This window comes from Malaclemys terrapin, chromosome 4, assembly GCF_027887155.1.
Source record: "Malaclemys terrapin pileata isolate rMalTer1 chromosome 4, rMalTer1.hap1, whole genome shotgun sequence".
Lineage (NCBI taxonomy): Eukaryota > Metazoa > Chordata > Testudines > Emydidae > Malaclemys > Malaclemys terrapin.
This window is the reverse complement of record NC_071508.1, coordinates 64,915,850-64,933,800: the sequence shown is the minus strand read 5'-3', so window position 1 is coordinate 64,933,800 and position 17,951 is coordinate 64,915,850. Positions and strand designations below refer to the sequence as shown.

General features: G+C 44.5%; 1 protein-coding gene across 2 annotated transcripts in view; it reads left to right on the top strand.

The window, feature by feature from the left end:
* METTL15 (methyltransferase like 15) overlaps nt 1-17,951 on the top strand; it is a 198,852-nt gene that overhangs the window by 84,695 nt on the left and 96,206 nt on the right. For both annotated transcript variants that reach the window (XM_054028663.1, XM_054028664.1), the window contains one exon: nt 1,694-1,830. In XM_054028663.1, coding sequence (XP_053884638.1) covers nt 1,694-1,830 — 137 coding nt within the window. The remainder of the gene's footprint in view (nt 1-1,693; nt 1,831-17,951) is intronic.

The window sequence follows — 17,951 nt, the reverse complement described above, 5'->3', positions numbered from 1 at the left end:
GTGGCGAGATCAATATTGAACTGCTCTTGCCTCTGTAGTTTAAGGAATAACTCCACTGCCGCTCGTGTTAGTGAGAGCCAGCAGCATATTGGTCAACAGTGCGGGATCCATTCCTGCAGAACGAAGAGGCAGAGCACGCAGTACGCAAACTGTTGAAAGATGACGCCAAATGCGGACGGATGCACAGGATGGGATTGCTGGGATGTGAAGCAATGCATCACGGGCATTGGGACAGGACCCAGGATGTCCCGTGACCTCCTCTGCCTTCCCACAACTCTTAGCAGCAGAAGAGGAAGAGATACTCTGTGGGATAGCTGCCCAGAGTGCACCGCTCCGAATATCACTGCAAGTGCTGTAAATGTGAACATGCTATTGCGCATGCAGCTGACAGTGTGAACACACAACAGTGGTTTCCCTTCAGCGCTCTCTGAGTGGTGCTGTCACTGCCAGCGATGTAACTCTGCCAGTGTAGACATACCCTAATACCCCATCTTCTCCTTTATCAGTTAAGACATTGATCTATAATCAGTCAAGATAATTTTCTTCTGAGTTATCAGTGACTTGGAAACAGGTTAGTCCATTTTTTATATAGAATACTACTCCCCACTCCTTTTTGCCCTCTTGATCCTTCCTAAATAGCTCATAACCATTGATTTTAAAATTCCAGTCATGGGAATCATCCCACCAGGTTTCAGTAATACCAGCTTGATCAAATTTATGCTTATAAATGAGCAATTCCAATTCATCTTGTTTGCTACCCAGACTCCTAACGTTAGTGTATAGACAGTGCCTGGATTACAGTGTCTCTGTAAATGTGCTCCTTTAGATAGGCAGTTCCTTGAAAACTACCGACTTTTCCTTCCTGTTTTTCTGGAAGCTCCTAATTTTGGAACGGTTCACATGTTCAGTACAGAAGGGATACAAGTACAAGCTACAGACCACTGGTCCAAACATCCGTTATTTTCTTTTTCTTCTATAGGACTCTACTTAGCTTAAAGGAAACCTTTAGCATTGCAGCTAAACCCAAGCAGTGTGTAGCCTTTGAATGAGAAATAAGAAAAGGTGCAACAAGAGAAAAGGAGAGGGATTTATGGTGCAAAAAGGAAAAATATACTTAGGGAAAAAAATGAAAAGGGAAATAAAAAGCAGATGCAGAAAAGTGGAAAGAGACGAGACAGCTTTAGAGGTGGCAGGATGTGATGTGTGGGGACAGCTTGTAAGGGAGTTCATTTGCCAGCCCATCACAAGTTGGGATCCAGAAAAGAAGTTGTGAACCACTGGTGCTTTGTACATACCCATCATCCTTCCTTTTAAGCACAGTCTTACATGTTGCTGAGTAAATCCTGTGAAGTGCTTAGACCCTTCAACCTCCTTTGAAGTCAGGAGGAAGGGGAAAGGGGAGATCTGATGTTGCAGAGAAGTGACTGATCTCATCTTGTGCATAGAGGCTCCCCTCCATGTGGGATCACAATCTGAGCAAAAGAAAATAAATGTGAATTGGTTTGCTCTATTCTTCGAAGCATGTTCAATGAAAATTGCTTTAAAATGTTTTAAAAAAAAGCTTGTGAAATGGATTTAATATTTATTCTTCCACACCATATTAGAGAGGTTAACTAGAAAAGGCTTAAATCAACAGTAGGTTTCTTTACCTTATATTATTAAGTAACAGTATTATTTCTTTTGCATTCAACAGCGTATGCTTGATATGACGTTTGGAGCAGGAGGTCATACTACAGCTCTTCTACAGAAAATAACTGATATTACAATATATGCACTAGACAGAGACCCAGCAGCTTATAAAATAGCTCAGCAACTTTCAGAATCATATCCGTAAGTAGAATTCTGCTTTTCTTGCCTTATCTTATGGTATTTATGGGGTGTCAAGCACCATACTTTATCTTTTGTGTATAAATTTAAATGGCTATAATACTACAGTATGTGCCTATTAGTTTCATTAAAAGAAAGAAACCTACCTTAAGTCACTTTTGATTTTTTTGTATGTAAGGTTTAAATTTTTATGAGACTAGTTGAATTTAATGCATTTTCTCTGCTGCTGCTTGCCCTGTGTGCTTTAGCTAGTCATTGCAGTGTTTAAAACTGAGTGTGATCAGTTTAATTTGGGATTATTCTAGTAACAAGCTTGCATTTAAAAAAATTTTATTGCACACCAAATTAGTTTTGCCACAAAAGAAATCTTTCACAACAAACAAGAAATTGATTTAATAAAAGCTTAGTTTTTAATTAAATTATGAGCTAATTAAACTGTGACTCATTTACACTAGACAGATTCATAAAAAACAAATAAAGATAATTTACTGAGTTTCAGTATTATATTTCCTGCTGTACTTTTTGATTTGTGCCGCTGGCTTCAGAATGTAGTCATCAAGTAAACAAGGTCACAATCTTGTGTCACAGTGTCTGCTAGCACAGACTCCTGTGCCCATGTTTTACTCAGATCTTAATTTGCTAGGCAGAAAAGGACCGGTAATACAATAGTGCTCTTAAGAAATGTATTTTAATAATTCCTTTGTTAATATTACAAATGTTATATTCTTTGATTCTTTTTTTTTATAAAGAGGTGACATTCAAATCTATGGCAAAAATGCTTTTAGATTAAATGGTGAAGTCTTTCAACTTCCTTTCTCTTTGTTGCATAACATTTATTCTGTTTTCCCATAGAAATTTAATTTAGTTTATATGCGCAATTCACGTCTCACTTGTAACACAACCATCTTTTTTTTTTTTTGTTCTGAAACTCTTTATGTTCATCCCAAAGCTAACAAATTACAATAATTACATTAGTACAGGTGACTGGGATAGATTATATAGTTTATTTCTTGATATCATTTGGTGAAATCACATTCTGAAGCATGAACACTATCTCTGTGCACTCAATTTTATGCCTGATATTTATGCTGCCCCACGTAGCTGTGCCACATTACTATTTGGAGTTCCAGGAGACCTATTGCCTTGTTTCATAGAACTTAAAAGTAACTATTTTGTGAACTCATCAGATGACAGGGATAACTAACATTATCTTCAAAAAGGAGTCAAATCTTTGAACTTGCCTTGGAAGCAGTGACTGACTGGGTGAGTGAAAACAGCCAGAATAGTGCTTCTACATTACTATCTGTATTGGGGATGGGTATATGTGTGAGCTAATAAATTGGGTTCAAAGCATAGTGGATGGAGAGGAAACAGGAATAGATAAAGAAGAAGAGGTGAGAGACAAGGAACAAGAAGCAGATGGGGAAGGAGAATTAGGAGCCAAGATGGCTTACATTTCATGGAAGAATCTGGAAAATATATTGAAACTGAGAAGCCAAGTAAACAAACTGGAGAGCACAAAAGACAGAAGGAATTCTCAGAATCAGAGCCTGTTTGGCAAAATAGGTAGAACAGATGAAGTATATTGGGGGCAGCAGAACATTATTTTGTGGGTAACTGTGGGCTGATAGGGAGCAGACATATGCTGTGTTGCCTGGAGTAGTGGTAGTTTGGTGAAAGTATATCAAAATACTAACCAGGCAACTCACCAGTGGTTGTCATCATAAGTTTCAGTGGTGTGTGCTGATGTGGCCTTGCTTCATCTTCAATGATGGGCCAAAGTAAAGGGAAGAGAATGAGGACAAAATAACAAGGTAACTGAAGACAGTTTGGCCTCAAGTAGCAGTTCCATGGCCAGCCAAACAAAGAGCTTGTAGGCATGCTTGTATATAAATGTGTGCAGCTGAGTAGGCCCATTTCTAAAAATATTATTGTTTTGACTTGACCAGGATGTGGAAATTGTGTTCGTATAAAAAACAAATAAAACTGAAGTGCCTGGGAGTTTGTTCTGGAAAAAATTGCTTTTTTGGAGGAAGGAAACATCCTGCATTTTAGAAGACTTTACAGTATTTTAAGAGATTTTATGTACAATCTCTGTATAACCTGTGTATTAGATTTATCTTTCTTCCAAAGAAGAGAGGAAACTGGAGGAGGGACAGATCCTCCTTTAGAGGAGAGGAGACAGAGAGGAGACACCTGGCTTGGGCATCTCATCTTCATACATTCTCTGCAACCCCAAAGATGCTGATGCTTTACTGTTGAAAGGCTAGGGGCCTCAGAAATGACTCAAACAGCCATCAACTCTCCTGTTGCTTCCGCTTCAATTCCCCTAGCTGTTGAGCCCTCACCTCCTAGCCCGAGATGACTTCTGGAAGTGCCAAACTCTCCAAGTCAGGCAGAGGAGGGGGAGTTTTTCCTCTGAGACTAACAGAGAGAAGGATTAGATCTTCTTCTCCTTACTTTACTGCTGGTCATTATTACCCCAGGCTTGACCCTGCTCAGCAACCGTTATATCAAGGGGGAGGACAGTCCAGACATACAATCCCTTAACGGCCTTCCTCTTGTCCTCTTGATATTACATTGGGATAGTGAGCAGTCCCAATGCCTCTGATTTTAATTGCCACAACAGATCATAGAACAGCAGATTACAACAATCCTATATTAACAGTGTAAATAGTTAATTAAATACAAAAGAACTATATTAAAAATACTTCATTTAGGTTGCAAAGTCAAGTACTTGAAAGTTAAGAAATGCCAGGTGTAGGGGCGTCTTATTAATTTTGCCTTCTTGTGAATCCATCCTAGCCACTGAAGGATGTCCTGTTGAATAATAGAATGTAGTAATGTAATCAAGACTATCATAATGTATACACACAAGGGAGGTGAATTAGAGTTGCTCAGGCAACCTTAATTCTGGCATTTCTTAACTTCCCAGTCCTTCACTCCCAGAGGGGGAATTGGCCACCAGCACCACATAATGGGTCTTGGGGATGATTGAAGGAAGCCTGGCCTCTCTCTTCCCCATCTCTGGGATCTCTGTCTCCATATGGAACCCCCAGTGTCATGGTAAGAACATGGGTGGAAAGTTATGGGAGGAAGTCCAGCAAGGCTTCTCTTACCTTCCCTCCCGCCCCTGTAGGTATGGGTTTCCTGCCCCATGTGATGCCCACAAAGGAACCTATATGATGAGTCCTGGAGAGGGCAGTGGCTGGCTTTTCTCCCTCCCCTCACCACACTAGCAACAGCTACTTAGACAGCTCCCACATGTTCTCTGTATGTTCATGATGGCATTAGCTCAGTTCGAGGCCATGTCTACTATACGGGCGCTACAGTGGCACAGGTACAGCTCCATAGCTATGCCGGTGTAACGCCGTAGCATAGTCACAGACTACACAGATGGAACCTCCACCTCCCTGACTTGCAAGGGTGCCACTAGAATAGCAAAACCTTTCCTGTTAAGTCTTCTGTACCATTTTGTATAGAAGTATCACAAAAGGAAATAAATAGACTCAGCTAGTCCAAATCTTACATCCAGGAGATCAAGGCAGCATTCACAAAACAAAGAGGAAGACACCCACGCTGCTCTATAGATCGATAGTTCTGTGACTTAAAGTCCATTTTCCCCTAATGAACAGATATCCTACTCAGGCTGTTTTCTGGCAGAGTTTGCTTTCCCAACTAGATGAAAGATTTTGGAAGTGCCAGGCATTATTCTACCCATAGAATCAGATTCTGTATTTGTTTCCAAAGTGGAATTCTCTTTTCCCATCCCTTCTTCACTTTTGTTTACATAAGACATGCTGATGTCTAATCAGAGAATTACAGCTGATGTAATTTATTATGACAATGTGAATTGCAGAAGGGCTTCCTCACTCCTCTTCATGTCAATAAGTTGATGTGAAGTTATTCGTATGGGCACTGAAGTTGAGGCTCTCAACACTATAGACTCATGTCCATCAAAAGAATCCTTGTGGATTATTTCTGAAGTAGCATATGTCGCAACCGCTGTTTGAGAAATCACTACTTGACCAGCTGAGACAGAATTAAATCACACACTTAAATAGTTCAGAACATACAGATGCAGTCTTGTGTTTTGTTTTGTTTTGTTTTCTCCCTACATCTCCCATTTATACAGCATTGGAATGACTTGATGGGTCATTTCTCCAGAGAGATAAGAAATTTATCTATCTTGTGCAGTAGTTTGTTCATAATTCAGATTGCCATCTTTAAGTAGCAAAACTGTTTCCTTATGGCATACACAGCCTTTATTAATCTCACTAGCTTTGGATGATCAGTTCTGCTTCACAGTTGTAAATGAATGAGCATTTTTGATGTATGTATAAATTAAAATACATTTTGACTGGACTGTTCTTCAAGTGCTTGCTCATATACATTCCATGTTAGGTGTGTGCATGCCGCATGCACTGTTGCCAGAGATTTTTCCCTCAGTGGTATCCATTCAGCTGGCTCTGGTGTCCTCTGGAGCCATGCGCTTATGCACCAGTATAAGAGGCACCGCCAGCCCTCACCCTCTCAGTTCCTTCTTACCGCCCGTGACAGTTGCTGGAATGACCCTTCTTACTGTGACAAGGCTTCTTCCTAGTGATTTTTGGACTCCTCCTTCATTCATAGTTATCATAGTTTAGTGTATTTAGTTTTTACTGGTAGAGTTAGTGTATATAGTTAGTTCCTATCATCGAGGGACTTCTTTGCCCCAGGGGCTGGGCATGCCCCAGTCCCCAGGCTTCAAGCCTTGTTCCTCTTGTGGCAAACCTATGCCCGTGAGTGACCTGCAGTCTAGCTGCTTGAAGTGCTTGGGGGAAACCCAGGTGAGGGACAAATGCCAGATCTCTTGGGACTTCAGACCCCACAATAAAAAGGACAGGGACATCAGGCTGAAGGCTATCCTCATGGAAGCCACCCTCAGACGAGTCTTTAACTACATATCTCCAACCAGCAGGCTTTACTATGAAGATACGATTTTAATCTGTGGGACTCCCTGACTAAATTCAAAAACTCCCTGCCCCCAGAGTCAAGGCAGGATAGAAGAGACTGCACGCACCCCTAAACCTCCCTCTCCCACGGGGGACAATGCCCCAGGGCCTCCTCTGATTGTACAGTCGTCATCTTCATCCCGGGACGAGGCGATCATGGGGAGTCTCAAGGGCCAGCCCGCCAGATGATTTTAAAGAACACCAGGCCCTGCTTCGATGGGTGGCCGAGAACTTGGGCCTAGAGGTGGAGGAGATGGCCGAGCAGACAGATGCCTTGTTCAATGTCCTCTCAGCCTCCACCCCTGCCCATGTTGCACTAGCAGTGCATGACAGCATCCTCAAAATTGCGAAGACCCTCTGGCAAACCCCGTCGTCCATCCCTCTCATCTCCAAAAGGGCTGAAAAGAGTACTTTGTCCCGGCCAAAGGGTTCGAGTACCTTTTATACTCACCCACCTCCAGGCTCGCTGGTTGTCTCTGCGGCTAACGAAAAAGACAAGCAGGGGCACGCCAACTCAACTCCCAAAAATAGAGGCCAAAAGACTGGACCTTTTTCGAAGAAAAAATTATTCCACTGCCAGCCTGGCAATTTCGGGTGTCAAACCATCAGGCCGTTTTGGGGAGATGCAATTTTAATTTATGGGACTCCCTCCATAAGTTCAAGGAGTACCTCCTGCAGACCTCGATCCAGGACCTCCCATTTGATGGGGATGGTCTCTTCTCTGAACAGACAGATGTGATGCTGCATGGGTTAAAGGACACTCAGGCCACCCTTTACTCACTGGGCATGCATATGCCGCAGTCAGCACGGAAGCAGTTCCAGCCGCCCCCCCACCCCACCAAGGCCTTGGCAGCCTCAGCAGGGGTCTGCAAGGAGAAGGGATAGAGACACGAGTTTTAGTTGTTGCTGCCCTTCCTCCTCCCGCTCACCTGCGCAGCCCAGCCTGGCAAAGCATCCTGGAGGCCAGAAGCGCTCATTTTAAAGGTGCGCTCGAGAGCGACGCCCCAGTCAATTTCCCAGATCCACCTTGTTCTTCCTCGACCATCTTCATCCCTTGGCAGAACTGAGAACAAGACCCTTACGTCAGAGTCACCCTACAAAGTATGCTTCCAAGGACAAGATCCAACTGCACTCCCATCCAGCCTTCCTGCCAAAGGTGGTGTCACAGTTCCATAACAACTAGGTCATTTTCTTCACAGTCGTCTTCCTGAACCTTCTCAAGAACTCAAGGAAGGATGGCTTCACTCATTACACATTAGGCGGGCTCTCACCTTTGATATTGAGAGGACTTCCATGAAGCCATGCAACTCTTCGTAGCAATAGCAGAAAGGATGAGAATGGTTCCTGTGTCAACCCAAAGGATCTCATCCTGGATAACCACATGAGTTCGAGCTTGCTACAAGCAGGTGAATGTCCTGCCTCTGGCCATCTTAATTGATCATTGCAGAAGAGCCCAGTCTTTATCAGCAACATTCCTCACACAGGTCCCAATCCAGGACATCTGCAGAGCCTCAGCTTAGTTATCAGTGCCTCACTATGTTTCGTGTCTCATGTCATCACCCAACAGGCCTGAGACGACGTCAATTTTTGAAGAGCAGTGTTGCAGTCAGCATGTCCATGAATTCTGAGCCCATCTCCTGGGGTACTGCTTGCGAGTGACCTAACATGGAGTGGATAAGAGCAAGCACTCGAAGAAAAAACGGTTACTAACCTTGTTATTTGAAATGTGTTGCTCATGTCCATTCTATGACCAATCCTCCTTAGCCATCTGTCGGTGTTAACTGGCAAAAAGGAACTGAGAGAGTGCAGGGCTAGCAGCTCCCCTGATACTGACACATAAATGCACAACTCCAGAGGGCACTAGAGCTGGCCCAATGGATACCACTGAGGTAAAAATCTCTGGCAACGGTGCACGTGGCACACACCCACCCAACATGGAATGGACATGAGCAACACATCTCGAAGAACAACAGTTACGAAAAGTTAGTAACCATTTTTGGTCTCTGATCAGCTAAAAAATATTTTAATCAACTTTGAACTACTGTGGGGTAGGGGCAAGAACACCAAATGCAGTGCAGTTCAGTCTCGTAATTTGTCAAGCACTTTTGCCTGCATTGATTCAGCATCAGTTATACATGACGTGTCTGAGAGATAACAAGGGATGGTCTAGATAATACTTAGTCCTGCCTTGAGTGCAGGGGACTGGGCTAGATGACCTCTCGAGGTCCTTTCCAGTTCTGTGATTCTATGGTGGTGTGAATTTGTTTCAAGTAAGCAGGAAGTTAGGTTGGATGTGTCAAGTATTTATTTAAGTCTCAAGAGACTGGTTCCTCATGAACGGTGTTCTTTTTCTTCTGGCACTGGCCAGGAGATGGCCTAGATGATCCAATAGGCCTTTTTCATCCCTAGTTCTTGTATTTAATTGGTAATGATGCTCAGTTGCATTTGCAATAGTCAGTCCTAACGCTGTGGTCCTTAAGTGTTATTTAAAGTTGATTGCTATAGAATATTGTTTTTTATTTGTTCTCATTTGACTATTTTAATAACCTTAGTAAAATCATATTTTAACTGTGGTTATTTTTCATGCTTAATTTTTGCACACACTCTAGTATCATGAATACTGAGCCATGAGACCATTATTGCCCAAACTGCAGAAATATGCTCAATGGTACAGTAAGAAAAGATAGGTGAAGCTAATTCATGGTATTTTTCCATAGTCCGCAATTATAAGTGTAGTCTTCCTCATGCTTTGGCAAAAGACAGCTGGAGCTGTAAATCAAACCAAGTAGGGACATCATATTCACAAAATCAAGAAAAAATAAATTTGTTCTTTGCATTTTAAATATGGCTTTTAGCACCTTGGTAATGATTTAGTAAGAAATAAAAAGTAAACAGTGTACAGTTCCCACTTCAGTTATTGCATACATTTAACTCCTTTTCTGTTTCAAGCATAGTCAAGATTCTTCTCCCCCCACCCCCACCAAAAAAAGTGTACTGATGCTTTAATAAGGAAAAAATGGGTCAGATCCTGTTAGAGATTCAGTGTGTGGGTAGGAATCCTTTGACGTGCTTTCTGGGGAAGCCTCTAACTTGGCAATTGCTGCTATATTCCAGAAGAACAAGATAAAATTCTGTCAGCAGCAATATATATTACAAATAAACCCTTTTACGCCCACTGAAAGAAAGAGGATAGAAAGGTGGCTGAAATCTAGCAATTAACCAATATCATTGCATGCTTTTAAGGATGAGAAACCTACGCAGAGCCTACGCACAGGAGACAATGTGTTCTTTATATTACACTACGCTGTATAAGAAATCATGCCCCAGAAGTAAGAATAAGTAAAAGCAGTAATATAAAATTCCATACTTAAATGAACTATAATATATATTTTTATTGGCAATCTAAAGGTGTTTGTGTGGTGGCGGTGGTTGTGGGTTTTAGTTTCAATGTGAAATTAAGTTTATATGATTGGATAGAACTCTAAATTCAGTAGCTTTGAATGTCTGGGGAAAATTTAGAATACAGATTATAGTGCCCTAGAGGGAAACCAAAACACTGTTTGTAAATTATAGTAAATGCATTTCAGTTAAACTTTTACCTATGTTTGTGATTTTTAGCTGTGTGTTCAATGTTTTGTTTTTGATGCTTACTTTGTAGGTTTGTTACTTTTGATTACAGGATGGAGGATGATATTTTTGTACTCTATAGGCATGGCATATTGAAAGTAATCATGTTTATATGTATTATATACTATTGCTGTTACATTTAGCTCCAATCCTTTCTAAAGTAAAAGTTATCACTGTCTGTGCAAGCTAACTCTGGCTATCTTCTCAATAAAGACAGGATAGATAAATTGATGGGACAGTGCCATTAAGGTCTCTCAAGGTCACCTTCAAATGTCACTAAATTAAAGGCTAGTAGTGTTTTTCCACTGTTTATTTTTTATCTTTTCCTAAAGGTTGTGTTGAGCTTCTTGGGTGCTACTCCCTCCTCTGTTGTCATTCTAAATTCCAGCTGTCTAGACTTCATCATGTATAGCAGGGGTTCTCAGACTTTTGTATCGGTGACCCCTTTCACACAGCAAGCCTCTGAGTGCGACCCCCTTGTACATTTAGAAACATTTTTTAATATATGTAACACCATTATAAATGCTGGAGGCAAACCGGGGCTTGGGGTGGAGGCTCACAGCTTGTGACCCCCCATGTAATAACCTCATGACCCCCTGAGGGGTCCTGATCCACAGTTTCAGAACCCCTGATATATAGAGTATTGCTGCCTGCCTTCATACATATAATATCACCCCCTCCTTTAATACTTCCTTTGGTCCTCTATTCAGAATTCCCCTAATTAATAAAACATTGTGTTGGCTTAAATCAACCTACTTCTAACAGGCCTTACTTGCCTGTCCTCCCTTTCTACTCTCTGTGCTCCCTTGATAGCCGGCCTTCCTCTGTCCCTTCTCAAAGTTTCACTACAATTTGAGTAACAATCTTCTTTTCTGCAGGCTTACTGTATGTTTCATCCACCCTACAACCCTTTTCAAATCTCATCTTAACCTATTCTCATCTATGCTTCTTAATTTCTCTTTCCCTTTACTTACTGACTTCATGATTTCATGCTTTAATTCACTGCGCAGTTTTTGAAAAAGTGTGTGCTAGATCCTGGCCACCATCCTAATATTTTATTCTGTAAAGAGTTTGGGAATGCAATTTATATTCAAGATGATTTATATAAAAAAAAAAAAAAAGTTACGCTGCGCTGACGTAATCCATAACAGTGGTCCGTGGCCCTGAGCATGCTGGAAGCACAACAAACCTGGCATTCAGTACCAGCCATTATTAGCCAAGCTATATTTCTCAAAAAACCCAAAACAAAACAAAGGAAAGCAATTACTAAAAGGGCAGGTTGGCCAGAAGACCTCCCCTTCCTGTCCCTGCCTTCCATCCTGCTGCAAGGGAAGGACCTCCTTACCTGTCCCTGGTGGCCAATGTATTCTATAACAAGGGGAGAAAGAGGCATGCCAGTCACCTACAGTGATATAAACCCTCAGACAGCAAAGTTTATTCTCCTGTTTCCTTCTTTTAGGACATTGGCCAGCGCGGTTGTTTGAATCCTCCATCTTGTCCCATGAAGGCTTTTCCAAAACCCACCCCAAGCAATCTTTGTATTCTAAAATGTTGTATTCTAAAATGTTGTGCCCTGTTGAACAGCTCCTATGATGGTGAACCAACCCCATAGGTGTGCGCAGCCCATTTCATTAGGGTGTGCACCCAGGGAGCCCCGCCCCTGCCCTAGTCCCACCCCCATCCACTCCCTCCTACTTCCCGCCCCCTGATTTTCCCTCTTAGAACCTCCAACTCCCCCTGCTCCTTGTCCCCTGACTATCCCCTCCTGGGACCCCTGCCCCTAACTGTCTCCCATGACTCCACCCCCTACCTAAGCCTTCCTGCTCCTTGTCCCCTGACTACCCCCCTAGGACCCTACCTGTCCCCTGACTGCCCCGACCCTTATCCACACTCCCACCCCCTGACAGGACACCCAGAACTCCCGACCCATACAGCCCCCCCGCTCCCTGCCTCCCCCAACCCCTCCCCACACCCCTGCCTCCTGACAGCCCCCACCAGAACTCCTGACTCATCCAACCCCGCCCACTAACTGCCCCCCCAGGACCCTCCATGCTCCCTGTCCCCTGACTGCCTTGACCCTTATCCACCCCCCACCCCCTGAGAGACCCCAGGACTCCCATGCCCCATCCAATCCCCCCAGCTCCCTGACTGCCCCCCCCAGAGATCCCCCCCGCCCCAACCACCACCCCCGGGATCCCACCCCCTATCCAACCCACCCTGTCCCCTGACTGCCCCCATCCCTTATCCAACCCCCCTGGCCCCGGACCCCTTACCATGAGATGAGGCTCCTAGCCAAACACTGCCCCGCGGGAGCACACAGTCCCAGCCTCCAGAGCGCTGCGCAAGGCGGCATGGCTCATGGGGAGCGGGGAGCATGTCTGCCTCACCGCGGAGCCAAACGCTGCCCCACGGGAGTGCGCAGCCCCAGCCCCCCACGCATGTGACAGCATGGCTCCAGGGGAGGGACGAAGGCGGGGAAGGGGCCGGCGGCTTGCTGCGTTCGGCTGGGCCCTCCGCCCGGGAGTGCAGACCCCGTGGCTTGCTGCGCCAGGGAGTGGAGCCATTTGCCCACCCCGGCATTAGGGTGTGCCTGGGCACACCCGGCACACCCCATGCACACGCCTATGACCAACCCATATATTAAATGGCAAAAAAAAATTTTTAATGCAGAGTTACTGTTGCCCGTCGATCGCCTGTGCCCTTCAGCTGTGTTGAGTTCAGCAAAACCAGGGAATATAGAGTTAAGGTAAACACCCATGTAGCCTTAACTCCCCTACTCCCCCCAGAGCTACCAATAGCTGTTTGGAATTACCTGAATGAACTCCAACTGCATTCAGTGTGTTAGGTGTAGCTGTATTGAATGGTGGAGGAATAAATTGGAGCAGCTTGGATGAGCTGTGATTGTGATCTCAGGAGCTCAGGTTCTGAGTACCCCCCCATGTGTGTTTTCAAAGGAAGGAGGCATATATGCAGCTTGATGCTCTAGTCCACATCATTTCAATGCACAATTGTGTAGGTTATGTCAGTAGCAGAGCACTGGGGTCTTCTTGCCATGGGTATTGTCAGTAGTGAGGTGAGATGTGAGAGTGGTCTATGGATTTTATGATGAGTCGGGGAAGTATAGGTTTAGCTATGTTCAAGTGTGAAAGGGCTGCAAAAGGGTATGAAATGGTTGTTTACATTTTACAAGTGTTTTATTCTGTCAGGGGAGCAAGCTCAGTGTTTGAGCATAGGGCAAGTGCAACTAGCACCTGCCTATTACAGTGAAAGGGAAAAGTGGGAGTGTGTGTTGTGGGTGTACTGGGGCATCGCTCAAAGAGGCAGAGATAAGGTTGTGTGGGCTTTTACCTTAACTATATTTCCTGGTTTTCACAAGTTTGAGTTTTGCTGAATTTGATGTACTAGAAGGGCATGAGCTATCATTGGGCAACCTTTTAATGAAGATTTTTTAATTTAATTTCCTGGTGTTTTAAACAGAAAGAAAAACGTTTTTTGGTAGGAGTTAATGGTCATGTAGGCAGTTGTAGTTTGCACCTAAGTTTACAGTTGATATGCTACTGTGGCTAGGTAATAATCCAAAGACCTGGCTTTTATATAGTAGCTCTCAAAGCACTTTATATCATTATCCCCATTTTACACATGGGAAACTGAGGCACGGAGAGGCGAAGTGACTTGCCCCGAGTACCAAGCAAGCTGGTGGCAGGAATAGTACCAGTCTAGTGCTTTTTCCATTGTGTGTTTTCAACACATGGTTGCTGTGTGATTCCTCAGTTTTCCTCCCCCCCCATACATTTTGTTACAGTGGAATGGGGATACTTTGTATTTTGAAATATTTGTTATGTTGTGTATAGTTGCTAAAAGGGCTGGTGAAAGAAATCTCATAGGTCCCCAAATCTTTACAATTTTATTACTTGGTTGTTACAGTAACTTTAAATGTGCAAGAGAAGACTGGTGTATCTCCCTCCTTGTCCATCCTCTGCCCCACTGTTCACCGCAGCATGTAGCTCCCCCCCAACATTTCTAGCTGCCCCTCCCCTTCCCAGCCCATTAAGCCATTAGTTGGCAGTCTACAAGCCATTAACTTTTAAGAAGTTGCTCCTTGTTGTCTCCTGCCCTATGCTACTACATGCACACATCACAGGCTTGCTGGAAGGTTGCATGCTACCTTGTTTATGTAGCCTGAGCTGCACATTGAGCTCAATCCCATTAGCCACCTCTAGCTGGGACTCCTGCCCCTGCTTCAGCCAGCTTCCCCCAACCATGCTTCAGGTCTACCCACTCGGTCCTTCCTCCAGTCTGGGCCCCTCCCCCAGAGGCGGCAGGTTTGTATAATTTTTGATGGTGCCCAGAACAGGTCCAGGTTCCCCCTCCACCACCACACACACAACTGCCTTGTAAGCCAATATATATGTATTTTAAAATAATGTAAAAATGTGAGGTCTCTGGGATGAGGGGCTTGGGGCGTGGGAGGGGCTTGGGCAGAGGTTTGGGGGGGTGGGGGCGAGGCCGGGGATGAGGGGTTCACGGTGCAGGAGGGGGCTTAGGCCTGGGGCAGAGGGTTGGGGTTTGGGGAAGTGAGGGCTCTGGCAGAGGGTGCGGGCCTCTGGGATGGGCCGGGGATGAGGAGTTTGGGGTGCAGGCAGGTTGCCCCTGGCTGGGGCCAGAAAGGAGAACTCCCTCCAGCCTTTCCCCTGCTGGCAGCAGTGAGCTCCGGGGGAGGGGCCCCCTCTCTCACCCCTCACCCCCCTCCTGGCAGCACACCCACCTCATACCACTGTCACTGCATGTGCTCCTAGGGCCCCCACAGGTTCAGGAAGCCCTCTTGCCTCCCCTGTGGTGGGTGTGGGCTGCCATCATGTGTGTGTCTCCTCCCTGCTGCTGCCCCTCATTGTAGCCTCACTGGGGGTGGGGGATGGGGCTGACCGTTGCCCAGCGTGGGGCAGGAGCAGTGACTGCAGGCGGGGGGCCCGCTGTGCTGGTGGAGGGTCCCGCCGGAAAAGGGAAGAGTCCATCCATCCAAGGTGGAAGGCCAGGGTAAGCCTGCCTTGGCACTAGTGATTGGGGGGCGCTAGGACCCTGCAGCAGCAGTTGATGCCAGGAGCCAGCAGAGCGGAGTGCAGTGTGGAGCAGGCAGGGACTCTTGGGGGAGGCGCGCAGGGGTGGCAGGCGGGGCCCGGGGAGAGACCTGGCCCCAAACATTGGTGGAGCTGGGCCCCTGGGCCCTGAATAATTCTGGAGCCCAGGCACCACAGGCCTATATAACTTGCCAGCCCTGCCCTCCGCCCATGTCAGCCCAGTCCGCCTACCCCACACAGGGGTGATCTGTATCTAGTTTCTGGATTTTATATGTTTAAATTTGTGTTATCTTCAGCCCCTTTACCCCAGATCCTAACTCACATGAGGGGGCAGAGAGAGGGGCTCAGACCCCTGCAGAAGAGTAGGGCTCCCCTAGATTCCAGCACACATGGAAGGGAAGAATTCAAGGCTGACAGGCTAACTTCACCCCTAAACTCTCAATTTCTTCTGCTACCCCTTATTCACCAACCCCCACATCTTATCTGCTCCTACTTTGTACCCCTCCCTCTTACCTAAGCCCTCTAACCCCTCTAACATCAATGCAATCCCAACTCTTCTTAACCTTATTCCCTTCAACCCCAACATGGCCCTTTCTTTCCTATTTTTCTTACAGAAATACTTTGATTACATTTCCCCATAATTAACATCGCCACCTCCTGCAACAGAGACAGATTTTAGCAAGATGCCTCCCAACTTTTTCCAGATTTTTGCCCAAGGTGGGACTCATGCTGAGACTAGCTGGCTGGGTCAGATTCAAAAGATTACTGCTTATTCCCTTGAGATATCCCGATGGTGAGAAACACTTTGAAGGCTAACAGTCTCGTCAAGTCCTTTTTTCTGTGCATGCTTAGCATAATCAATTAGCATAATGTGACGAACCTAACAAGAGAGACAAAATATTTTTCAAATACTGTTTTAATTTGATTTCCACTAAAGGACGGCTGGGTGCCATGCACTTTGTTGGGGTAACCCTCAAGCATTGGCGACTGTGGTATGATGATATGAGCCCTGGTTTGATCTGTGTGAGCAAAAATTGTCACCAGAATTTGTCAACTTTAAGAAAAGCTGGTTTTGTTTGTTTCAAGGCTCCTTCCCCACTCTGAACTTTAGGGTACAGATGTGGGGGCCTGCATGAAAACTTCTAAGCTTAACTACCAGCTTAGATCTGCTTTTGCTGCCACCACGCAAATGATTTAAGAGTTATTTGGGAAAATCTGTCTTTCCTCCCCCTCCCCCCCCAAAAAAAAAAACAAAACCTTTCCCTTCCTGGGTAGCCTTCGGAGACTCTTCCACCAATTCCCTGGTGAACACTGATCCAAATCCCTTGGATCTTAAAACAAGGAAAAATCAATCAGGTTCTTAAAAAGAAGGCTTTTAATTAAAGAAAGAAAGATAAAAATCATCTCTGTAAAATCAGGATGGAAAATAACTTTACAGGGTAATCAGATTCAAAGAGCCCAGAGGAACCCCCTCTGGCCTTAAGTTCAAAGCTACAGCAAACAGAGATAAACACTCTAGCAAAAGGTACATTTACAAGTTGAGAAAACAAAGATAAAGCTAACACGCCTTGCCTGGCTGTTACTTACAAGTTTGAAATATGAGAGACTTGTTCAGAAAGATTTGGAGAGCATGGATTGATGTCTGTCCCTCTTAGTCCCAAGAGCGAACAACAACCAAAAACAAAGAGCACAAACAAAAGCCTTGCCCCCACCAAGATTTGAAAGTATCTTGTCCCCTTATTGGTCCTTTCGGTCAGGTGTCAGCCAGGTTACCTGAGCTTCTTAACCCTTTACAGGTAAAAGGATTTTGGAGTCTCTGGCCAGGAGGGATTTTATAGTATTGTACACAGGAGGCTGTTACCCTTCCCTTTATAGTTATGACAGTTTGTTTGGGTTTGTGTGTGAGAGTCAGGAGAGGTTTGTTCAAATGGCCTCAAATTTGCATCACTAACCAAAAAAACCCACACCATAAATTTCAAGGCAGTCTGAGTAACTGTGTAGATTTTAGAGCACTTAGAACAGTCAGACTTTAAACAGAAAGCTGGTCTTAACCTTAACTATAGCAAAGTTGTCTCTCTGCTATAATACATAGTGTAAAGTGCTTTGGAGACCCATTTGGGGAAAGGCTATAGATAAATGTTAGATCATTATAATTAACTGTAATCTTAACATTAAAGTATATCATAGTGGCACTGTTTCATCTGCACTCAAATTCATTGACATCGTAGTACAGAGGAAACTTTTAACATAGCAAATTAATTATTAAATGAAGGTGGCTGATTACCTTCTTGTTTTATTCGTGGTATTTGAAGAAGGGAGGAAAAAACATTCAATTTTTCCTTGCAATTTTGTTGTAGAATCTTTATTTTGACCCCCCAAAATTTCCCCCTCCCAAGAAGCATATAATACAGTGTTCATCCTTTAAAGA